Here is a 12,097-nt window from a genome sequence, read left to right as displayed (position 1 = left end):
GTTTCCCATGGGAGACTGGTTAGCAAGGTTAGATCACATGGAATACAGAGGAACCTCAATTATCTGAAACTCGGATTATCTGAAGGAGATCTCAAGGTCCCGATAGAAACATGTCTTTCCCAATAGAACGACGTGTTTCCAACACTGATCGTGTCTTTTGTTTACAGTGATTAAAAGTGAACTCGGCTTACTGAAATGCTGCCAAGAACAATCCTGGACATCGATGGGAGTCCAGGCACCACTTCCAAATGACTGACCTCCCGCCCTCCCACATTTGCCCTGGAGTTTTACACAGGCATGTATCCTAAACTCCCCTTCTCCAGATAATCTCTCCAATATTGTCCTATACAGGGCAAAGGTGGAACCTGTCAAAAAGTAGGAGTAAAAAGTTGTGTGTGTGTGCACATGCACGTTATTTGGAGACACATCCACACACACACACACACACACACACACACACACACACACACACACACCCACCCCACCAAAAGGCGGCATCAGCAGCAGCAGTCTTGTTGCTGGTGTCCAGTCCAGCTGCCCTGGAGATGGGGCGGGGTGGACGATGTTGGGGGGAGCGGTGTTGAACAGGGTTGGGGGGGGGGGGGGGGCGCGGGCTTGGGGCGGACGGGGAGTGGTGTTGGATGGGTTGGGGGGAGGCATAAGGTGGACAGGGGGGCAGGGACTCACGAGCGACGTGCTGCTGCCTAGTCTCCTGAATGGAGAGCGGACTTAACAGAAAACTCTGAGCCCCAAAGGAAAGGCATTGAATCAATTAACCGAATAATCAATTGTCTGAACAGAATACTGCCCGCCCATCTTGTTCGGATAATCTAGGGTCCTCTGTACAAGGAGAACTAGCCATTTGGATACAGAACTGGCTCAAAGGTAGAAGACAGAAGGTGGTGGTGGAGGGTTGTTTTTTCAGACTGGAGGCCTGTGGCCAGTGGAGTGCCACAAGGATCAGTGCTGGGTCCACTGCTTTTCGTCATTTATACAAATTATTTGTATTTGAACATAAGAGGTATTGTTAGTAAGTTTGCAGATGACGGGGGTGGTACCAGGGGACTGGAGAGTAGCGAATGTTGTGCCCCTGTTCAAAAAAGGGAATAGGGATAACCCCGGGAATTACAGGCCAGTTAGTCTTACTTCTGTGGTAGGCAAAGTAACGGAAAGGGTACCGAGGGATAGGATTTATGAGTATCTGGAAAGACACTGCTTGATTAGGGACAGCCAGCACGGATTTGTGAAGGGTAGGTCTTGCCTTACAAGTCTTATTGAATTCTTTGAGGAGGTGACCAAGCATGTGGATGAGGGTAGAGCAGTGGATATAGTGTACATGGATTTTAGTAAGGCATTTGATAAGGTTCCCCATGGTAGGCTTATGCGGAAAGTCAGGAGGCATGGGATAGAGGGAAATTTGGCCAATTGGATAGAAAACTGGCTAACCGGTCGAAGTCAGCGAGTGGTGGTAGATGGTAAATATTCAGCCTGGAGCCCAGTTACAAGTGGAGTTCCGCAGGGATCAGTTCTGGGTCCTCTGCTGTTTGTAATTTTTATTAATGACTTGGATGAGGGAGTCGAAGGGTGGGTCAGTAAATTTGCAGATGATACGAAGATTGGTGGAGTTGTGGACAGTGAGGAGGGCTGTTGTCGGCTGCAAAGGGACTTAGATATGATGCAGAGCTGGGCTGAGGAGTGGCACACGGAGTTCAACCCTGCCAAGTGTGAGGTTGTCCATTTTGGAAGAACAAATAAGAATGCGGAATACAGGGTTAACGGTAGGGTTCTGTTGGGGATAATCTGCTATCGGGGTACCTACATTGGGGCTAGGGAGGGGAGCACCATTATTAAAGCAGACACTGTCAGGTACCAGCTAAAACACAGCCATGTAAAGTAAACCCAGCCACTGCAGGCCACATTCCTTGGGGATTAGAACATGTCCGTCAGTTTCAGATCATCCTGTTACAATCTCATTGTTAATAAAGGAAACCGGTAACTATCCGATAGTGTAAATCGCACCGATACTACACTTGATTGATAAAGTACTTGCTAATGCCTCCGCTGACGTCAAACTCATTCGGGTCCTGTGTTAAATGATAATACCTGTATATTCAACTATGGAGAACTATTGTGAACGCCCAGACAGCCAGACGCATAGCAATGAGGAAACCCTTCCAAACAATAAACTTTTAAATTACAAGATCGGAAACTGCTGAACCCAGGATGTCTACCCATTGTTCAGCACAGCAGGAGCTGGACAGGTATCTCGGGGCAGCCAATAGAAACACTAATCCCTTCACAGACAGGTGAACCGACCAATGAGAGATCCGAACGAGGGGAACCTGACCGGGAACTCGAGGAAGCGCGAAGTATAACTGCTCCAGGTCCGTAGAGGAGGACAGAATGCCTTCTCCAACGAATTGCATGCTTTTGAATTCGTTGTATAGTTTGCCAGTCTTGATTCTGTAATAAACGGTGTTTTTGCTCCAAACTCTAGCCGGTGTGATCTCTCCTTCCAAAGAACACGTGGAGACGAGACCCTACGGGTCCGTCCCAACAGTTCTTAGTCAGGTGGAGGAACAGAGGGATCTTGGGGTCTATGTACATAGATCTTTGAAAGTTGCCACTCAGGTGGATAGAGCTTGTAAGAAGGCCTATGGTGTATTAGCGTTCATTATCAGAGGGATTGAATTCAAGAGTCGTGAAGTGATGTTGCAGCTGTACAGGACTTTGGTTAGGCCACATTTGGAGTACTGTGTGCAGTTCTGGTCGCCTCACTTTAGGAAAGATGTGGAAGCTTTGGAGAGGGTGCAGAGAAGATTTACCAGGATGTTGCCTGGAATGGAGAATAGGTCGTACGAGGATAGGTTGAGTGTTCTCGGCCTTTTCTCGTTGGAACGGCGAAGGATGAGGGGTGACTTGATAGAGGTTTATAAGATGATCAGAGGAATAGATAGAGTAGACAGTCAGAAACTTTTTCCCCGGGTACAACAGAGTGTTACAAGGGGACATAAATTTAAGGTGAAGGGTGGAAGGTATAGGGGAGAGTTCAGGGGTGGGTTCTTTACCCAGAGAGTGGTGGGGGCATGGAATGCGCTGCCCGTGGGAGTGGTAGAGTCAGAATCATTGGCGACCTTTAAGCGGCAATTGGATAGGTACATGGATGGGTGCTTAATCTAGGATAGATGTTCGGCACAACATCGTGGGCTGAAGGGCCTGTTCTGTGCTGTATTGTTCTATGTTCTATGTTCTATGTTCTATGACACCAAAATTGGAAGTGTAGTGGACAGTGAAGAAGGTTACGTCAGATTACAACAGGATCTTGATCAGATGGGCCAATGGACTGAGGAGTGGCAGATGGAGTTTAATTTAGAGAAATGTGAGGCATGTTGGGAAAGCAAATCTTAGCAGGACTTTATGGTAAGGTCCTAGGGAGTGTTGCTGAACAAAGGAACCTAGGAGTGCAGGTTCATAGCTCCTTGAAAGTAGAGTCATAGGTAGATAGGATAGTGAAGGTGGTGTTTGGTATGCATTCCTTTATTGGTCAGAGTCGGGAGGTCATGTTGTGGTGATAAAGACATTGGTTAGGCCACTTCTGGAATATTATGTGCAATTCTGATCTCCTTCCCATCAGAGGATGTTGTGAAAATTGAAAGGGTTCAGAAAAGATCTACAAGAATGTTGCCAGGGTTGGAGGAAAGGTTGAATAGGCTGGAGCTGTTTTCCCTTGAGCATCGGAGGCTGAGAGGTGACCTTATAGAGGTTTATAAAATCATGAAGGGCATGGATAGGATAAATAGACAAAGTATTTTCCCTGGGATTTGGGAGTCCAGAACGAAAGGGCATAGGTATAGGGTGAGAAGGGAAAGATATAAAATAGACCTCAGGGCAACATTTTCACACAGAGGGTGGTGCATGTATGAAATGAGTTGCCAGAGGAAGTGGTGGAGACTGGTACAATTGCAACATTTAAGAGGCATCTGGATGGGTATATGAATAGGAAGTGTTTGGAGGGACATGGGCCGGATGCTAGCAGGTGGAACTAGATTAGATTGGGATATCTGGTCGGCACGGGCGAGTTGAACTGAAGGGTCTGTTTCCATGCTGTACAACTCTATGACTCGATGATCTGCTTTTCCTTTTGATTATCCCCCTTAAATGTAAAATATATTTGGATATTCGTGTTCCATAATCAATTGCCCTGTAGCTATTTTCCTGTAATATCTTTCTCATTTGCTTCAAAAGTCAATATATCCCCAATTATCAATGTGTGTTGTTTCAGTTTTAAGATAGTAAAATACTCTACTGATTTTTAATATTTTACTGATTTTCTTCATCTGATTATGCTTATGGTGATGTCTCCAGTATACATTTCAATATGACAATCAGTCAACACTGTTTATTGCAAAACCATGTAAACCTCAGATGATGTGCTTACTCTAACTCTTCTGTGATTTATCATTTGCCCAATAAAGACTTGCATCTCAAAGTGGCACAATTCAGCTTTTATCCATGTGCTTTTGCACTTCATGTCAGTGATCTTTTGAATCACAATATTTCAGCCAAGACTATCCTTTAATTTGTGAAATGCTCACAGATGCACACTGCCTGCATGGTATCACCTTTAGTGTTTTCATTTGAGTTTATCTTACTTATTTTGAAAGCTTCCCACAATCCCTTTTCATTTGGACATGTGTCTGACACAAAACCACCAAATGGAAAGTCATTAATACTTATTAGATAAGCTACAAAAATATACTTACCTAGACAACACCAATTACTCATCAGATCAGAATGTGTTCTTTTTTACTCTTTACCAAATTCCACATAATTACTCATCCACAGATCTCAATCTTTCATGCTGCTGTATTCTGCTTTACACCCCTTATGGTGTCTACTTCAAATGCAACCAAGAACCACCCTCTCAATACAGCCAAACTAGCGTGACTAATCAAACACAGAAGAAAGTTCAATCATATCATCAGGCAGCATCAGACACAAGATGTCAGATTCTGCACACACAGGCATTTTGGCAAAAAAGAATTTCAAGACAATGAATAAGTATCAGAAAGACTTAACATAAATACAAAATTACACATTAAGACATACAAAATATTCCATTCTCGATCTGATTTGCTTGTCATATTGACCTTTCCTTGAGGATTATGACCAGGTGAGGAGGGCTGAATTGACTCCCCTATTTTAAAATCCGTCATCACCCAGACCTCGTTGCACATTCTCCTCTCTGATCTTATAGCCATTCAGATAATAATCTGCCTTCCTGTTCCTGCTCCCAAAGCTAATTACCTCTCGTTTATCCATGTTATACTGCATCTGTTATGCATTGCCCATTCACTCAGTTTGTCCAAATCACAATGAAACATTTCATATCTTCCTCACAGCTCACCCTCCCACCCAGCTTTGTGTTATCTGGAAACTTGGAGATATTACATTGTTGGGCCGAAGGGCCTGTTTCCATACTGTAGGGAATCTAATCTAATGTAATCGAATTCCCTCATTTAAATCACTAATTTATATTGTGAATAGCTAGAATCCTACCACTGCTCCGTGTGGCATGCCACTCATCACTGCCTGCCATTCACAAAAAGATCCATTTATTCTTACTCTTTGTTTCCTGTCTGTCAACCAGTTCTGGATTCATTGAAGTACACTATACTGCAATAGATGTGCTTTAATTTTACACACTAATCTCTTAAGTAAAACTTCGTCAAAAATCTTCTGAAAGTCAAAATAAACCACATCAACCCTTTGAGTTATAGCTCCAAAAATTTCAGTAGATTTGTCAAGCATGATTTCCCTTTTGTAAATCCACGCTAAGTCTGTTCACCACTTTGCTAGTGCTCAGCTAGTAAATCTTTAAATAATGAATGTCAGCACTAATAAATACAGGCTGACTGGTATACATTTTGGGTTTTCTCTTTGCCTCCCTTTTTGAATAGAGGGATTACATTAGTTACCCTCCAATTTGCAAGGACTAGCCCAGACTCTATAAAACATTACAGATGACCACAACGTGTTACCCTTCAATTAGAAATACCAATTTTTAATCTTGACTCATTTATTATACATTACACATTACAGGTATGATTACAATTAACCTTGTAACATGGATACTGACAACTGAACCTCAAAGGAATAAGGTTATCAGTTACTTGTCTTTATTGGTTTATTTAAGAAGACTGGAATAAGAATTTAAGAAGCATGCAATTCATGCCCATTGTATCAACGTCTTCTTAAGAGTGCCCAGCATTGGGTCAACTGTTCTGGGTGTAATCTGCTCTTTGCACTCTACTAAAAGGGGAACTCAACATTTGCTCTCCCTGTTAGTCCACAGCCCAGTCAACCCATTATGCTACATAGGACCACTAGAAATGTACAGTTACAGAGATATGATTGGTCTGGTGGGATGCTATATGGAGGGTTGGTGTGGACTTGATGGGCCAAATGGCCTGCTTCCACACTGTAGGCATCCTATGTCTATGTTCATTCAACAAATATGGAAATCCCTCATCATAGACAAAGCATTCTGTTGTAACAGGAACTCAGCATTAGTTAAAGAGCAAGGGTGAAATTGAAGAACATATGCTATTATGAAGAAGTAGGATGTGTTGTGGTGAGTATCTGGAATTGTTCTATGACAAGAGGAATAGCCTTAAAATTAGGGGGAGCAGATTTAGCACTGAATTGAAAATGAACTTCTTTATCCAAAGGGTTGTTAATCCATGGAATTCCTTGCCCCTGAAGTGGTTGTGCGACTTCAATAAACATTTTTAAAGCTAAGTTAGGTTTTGTTTTGAACAATAAAGGGATTAAGGGATATGGTGTGAGTGAGGGTAAGTGGAGTTGAGTCCACAAAAAGATTAGCGGAGCAGGCTCGAAGGGCCATATGGCCCATTCTTGCTCCTAGTTCTTATGTTCTTATGTCAGGCATGTGGCCCTAACTTGACATGGAATGAAGAGGATTTGTCCAGACAATGTTGTAACAGGCATGGTGGTTAGAATTCCACTGTTTCTAGGTCTGCAGGACAACAGGGAGGTGCAGCAGATGCTGTGTGAGAGAAAATTCTGCACAACGCCCTTTCTTTTTTTCCCCCTGTCACCAAGTCACACTTTATTTACACATGGTGAATCTTTGACACTGGTCCAACTCGTTCAGAGCACAATGCCTTTTCTTCTCAACAACGATATGAGGCTGATTGGTTGGCCTGCTGATGTATAGCAATCAAGGTTGGGTACAAGGGTGATTTTGGAGTACATGATTGTTAGGGACAAGTCCCAAGTGCCGAACTTTACTGACGGCTGTGTGATTGCAATGTGGTGCATTGAATACTACGGGAGACTGGTTTTACAAGGACTAGGGCTTTAATTTACTAATCTTGCATGAGGCCATTAGAACGTAGGGCTCAGCTGCCAGCTCCAGACTCTGGGAATTGACATCCCTGACAACCTGTTTCGAATCCCTTCTGTGGAAGGTTATCAGGACCTCCCATTCTGTCTCTATCAAACCCAAAGAACTATCTCATCTGTTCACCTGTCTACCTTTCCCATAAAAAGCTGCAGTGCCATAAACATGACACTTCAGCCTTGCTTCTACCCAAGTGTTCCATTTTTCTTGTTTAAAATTGCAGCAGCCATCTCCTGTATTTCAGTGCATCTTCCTTTTAAAGGAACAGTCTGCCTTTTAAGAACAGAAGGCTGGCAGCACCATGTGTGATCTTGGCTCTCTGCAGAGTGCAGAGGAATCCAGCAATGTGGAGCCACTCAGACCAACGTTACGATCAGGAGAGTGAAATGTCAGCAACTAAATTATATGCTGCTTATCTCCAATGTGCACAAGGTGTGAATTGTGACTCTTGGCCTAAAAATGCTGCCCTCTAGAATTATAGATTTGTTTTACCTACAATGAGTGAAAAGACAGTAAAGTTTAAGAAATAAAGAGTAAGAAAACTGTTAAGAAGAATTTAAGAAGTAAAAGGCAAGAAATGAAACATTCCATTGGAACCTCCTATTATCCTTTGTCTAACCATGTAACAAGATCCTTCTATTCCTATCTCTCTTACATCATACCTTCTACTTAAATGCATCTACGCTAGCCGCCTCATCTATATATTGCGATATAAAATTCCACATTCTAACTCTTTGGAAAAGTAGCTTCCCCTGAATTCCCTATTAGATTCATAAGTAACTAGCTGAAATTTGTACCCCTGATTCTGGTATCACTCGTAAGTGGAAACAGTTTTACATTTAGCAACCAAAACATTTCATAATCTAAGAGATCTTTATCAAATCACCCCCTCAGTCATCTCTTTTGTAAAGGGAACAGCTCCACACCATTCAATCATTTCACAGTGGTCATAAAAGTGGGTACTCTTAGTATTGATGTTGGTTATCAGTTGGGAGGTGATGGCCTCGTGGTATTTTAATCCAGAGATCCAGTTAACATTCTGGGGAGCTGGGGTTCAATTAGCACTGCAGCAGATGGTGGAATTTTAATTCAATAAATACCTGGAATTAAGAACTTAATGATGATCATGAATCCATTGCCAATTGTTGGAAAAACCCATCTGGTTCACTAATGTCCTTTTGGAAAGGAAATTGCCGTCCTTACTTGGTCTGGCCTACATGTGATTCCAGACCCGCAGCATTGTGGTTGACTCTGAACTGCCCTCTGGACAGTTAGGGATGGACAATAAATCTTGGCCTAGCCAACGATGCCCTCAACCTGTGAATGAATAAACATAATATTACCTAGACTTTAAAACTACTTAATGTGTGGATAGACTTGGCATCTGAAGAATTTTATAGGAACAACCTTATAAGCTATCGTATTTCTGAAACACTCAGAATATTTATTTTTAACATAACAATGCTAACAACTAAAATTTCAGCAAGTTACTCATGGTTCATTTATTTGCAACCTTTTCTTCTGAGAGATTAGCAATCAATTCTTTTGCTTATTGGTTGGTATGCTAATTGAATCACAAAAGACTAACTAGCAATTGTAACATCAACAAATATGGAGACCAGCAAAATATTACGCCATCTAAGTCTGAGATCAAAATAACAATGCAACCAAATAACACATTCCCAAGTCCACAGCGAATTATTGAAAAATTTAAAGCCAAGCTGCTCTTTGAATTTAAATCTATGAAAACGTACATTTCCTTAAGGGGACAAGGGATAAAACTAACCAAAAGAAGTCTAAACATAACACAACAGTAGCCACAAATAGTGGCCATTATTTTATAGACTGCAATATGTAGCACACTACTTATGTATTCACTATAACAATAGTCTGTAGTCATTGTAAATATTAAGATTGCATTTTTATTGCCATGAAACATCATAATTGACAGGGAACAACTAGAAGGAAATTATTTGGTTAATGCAGAACTTAAACATTGCTAAATGGAATCAAGAAATTGATTTTTTTCCATCTTCTACTCATCAGAATTGGAACCCAAGAAATGAAAAGTGGGTTTTGATTGGTTGGGCCATCATTAACATGGAGATATAATAAGAGCAGTTAACTGTCAAAGTTAATCCTCAGACCTGGCAGATAGATCCTGATTGTTCATTGTGTTGCTGTGGGGATGATGCAGAGATTGATTGTCTCGTGACCCTTTTTTGTTTGTGAAAACATTGCAATCTATGTATAAATTTCTTAGCCTACATAAAACAGGGTCCTGTATATTCATACATGCAGCTTCTAGCACATGCAAATACTTCATACTGTGAGCCTGACTGATGATCTGAAATCATTTTCCAGTGTAATTTTTTGTCAGAGTCCAAATTATTTAATATATGATTTTCAATAGCAGAAGCACATGTAATGCTGGATATATTTTTCTGAGGCTTGCAAGCACGGGTTGGTTGAGAAGAATTGATATGCTTCCTGCTGCGAATGGTCAATAGGATGTATTGTCTCATACATTCCACTAATTATTGGAATGTATGATCTACATACCTGGCATCATCCTGGCAGTGAATTCATATATCCCATTACATACCTGTATGGTAGGTATGACGTAGGCTGTGAGGTGTGTATAAACTATATATTTAACATTTTGAATTAGTAACGTGGTTTTCTGTGTGTTTAAAGTTAATTTCTGGAGCCATGGTGATTTCTTTTAATAGTTTTTTGAGGCCTTTAGGATTAATGAGTTTTTGTGTGCTTTAATAGGTTTTATGACAAAACAAAACTCCAATTTAGAAAATCAGAGAAAAGCTTTAAGCTTAAGAGAAATGCCCACAGCTGAGAGAGAGATTTTTTAAAAAAGTTTTACATTGAATTAGAGTGCTGCTATGAAATTCTTCAATGAAGATGCTTATATGGACCAGGGTTCCTGAGAAATGAAAGAATATTTTGGAACTAGATTACCATAGAGTAAAGAATTAGTGCTAGTCTGGATCAGAATTGTTGGGATAAAACCTTGACAAGCTTTCCTAAAGTTGGACATGTTTAGGCTAAAGTATATGATAGCTCCAGAAAGTATATGCAGTTCTAGTCTGTAAGTTAGAGTCACAAGTTAATTAATTCAATCAAGGTTATAGAAACAGGGGTTCTGGTATAAATACTACATAAGTGATGTTTTCAGGAACTATGCTGGAATGTGTTTTGGGTATTTTATAAAGCTGTTCTATTTGTTCCCCATTATTTTATAATGGAGTGTTTTGAAATTAATGAAACAACACAGCACAAATGAGGCCTTTTAACAAATCATGCCTGTGCCAGCATTTTAAAAGTTAGCTATGCAGTTCTAGTCCAATTCTCTTTTCTATTCTCAGTAAATTGTTTCTTTTCATGAACATATCCGATACCCTTTCAAAAGTTACTTCGATTTGATTTGATTCTATTCTAACCTTTTTCAGACATAAGTGCATAAAATAATTTTAGCCATCTCCTGTCTGGTTCTCAAGCTAATTATCTGATATATGGGTTCTTTAATTACTGATGCTATCAATTAAAATGGTTTTTATTTATTTACTCTACCAAAATCCTGCATCATTTTCAACACCTTTAGTAAATCACTCTGTAATTTTCCTTGCTGTAAGAGAACAACTTTGACTTCTCTGGTTCCCTATCAAATCTGAAGTTCCTTATCCCTGGTACCTTTCCAATAAATCTCCACTGCACAATCACCAAGGTCTGACATCCTTTCTGTGCTTCCTGAAGGTCTAGCAGGGTTCCTAATGCTCAAGCGCAGTGCATACATTTAGCAGCATTTGGTGCTAATACAGACACATCAGCTGAATGGATATTCTCTTGCCTGTCTACCAAAATTGGCTGATCTCATAAGGCTGTATCAAGGTTGATTCATTTTCCAGAACTGGTAGAAAAAAAATTAGTTTTTTTTATGGGTAATTGTATTCCATTTAACTAAGGTACAGTACCACGGTCCTTGACAAAAGCAAGTTTCAATTCAATAAACAGCAAATAGAGTACATAATTGCTTTCAAATGACTTGTCTCATTCAATATGTCAGTCAGCTCTGGCTGATAGACCAGGCAATTTAAATATTAAAAATCAGAATACCAGAGTAATTGGCTGCAACAATGTTTTCTCAGGAGTAGACTTGTCATTCTTTAATAAATTTCTGACATTAAGCTCTGTGGTTCCCATAAACTGTAGTCAATTTTGTTCCATGCCAGTGTCAGCAACAGTTTCATCATCTGCAAGAAATAAAGGGATATTCAAGAGTGTAAATCAAATATCCAGTACCAGAATTTCTCAATAAACACTGAATCAATGTGCTCTCTCATTGAGATATGCAGACCAGGAAGGTCATGGGAACCATTCCAGAAATATTCTAAGATAGTGGGAGTGCCGACTGGCATCATCATTCCCGGAATAGGGAGAAGAAAAATCAGCTGAAGTTACCTTTGCTAATCATTTTCCAGTGGCCATTGCCAGAAAGGCAAAACTGGGTAAAGGAAAGACCTACCTCAGTTTGCCTACCAACACGTTGTTTTTAAGCATAAACTGAAAGAATGGCTATTGGCAATGTTCTCTTTTGTGATAAAAGCAGATGCAAAGTATTTATTTAATATCTTAACCATGGTCTGTGTCTGCAGA

At 40.6% G+C, this 12,097-nt stretch overlaps 1 protein-coding gene across 1 annotated transcript in view; it reads right to left on the bottom strand.

The window, feature by feature from the left end:
* Nucleotides 1–11,481: 11,481 nt before the first annotated feature.
* fsip1 (fibrous sheath interacting protein 1) overlaps nucleotides 11,482–12,097 on the bottom strand; it is a 409,361-nt gene continuing 408,745 nt past the window's right edge. The window contains exon 13 of the mRNA XM_060828363.1: nucleotides 11,482–11,694. Coding sequence (XP_060684346.1) covers nucleotides 11,654–11,694 — 41 coding nt within the window. The 3' untranslated portion in view covers nucleotides 11,482–11,653. The remainder of the gene's footprint in view (nucleotides 11,695–12,097) is intronic.

This window comes from Hemiscyllium ocellatum, chromosome 8 (genome assembly GCF_020745735.1).
Source record: "Hemiscyllium ocellatum isolate sHemOce1 chromosome 8, sHemOce1.pat.X.cur, whole genome shotgun sequence".
Classification (NCBI taxonomy): Eukaryota; Metazoa; Chordata; class Chondrichthyes; order Orectolobiformes; family Hemiscylliidae; genus Hemiscyllium; species Hemiscyllium ocellatum.
This window is presented reverse-complemented; position numbering and strand designations above follow the sequence as displayed.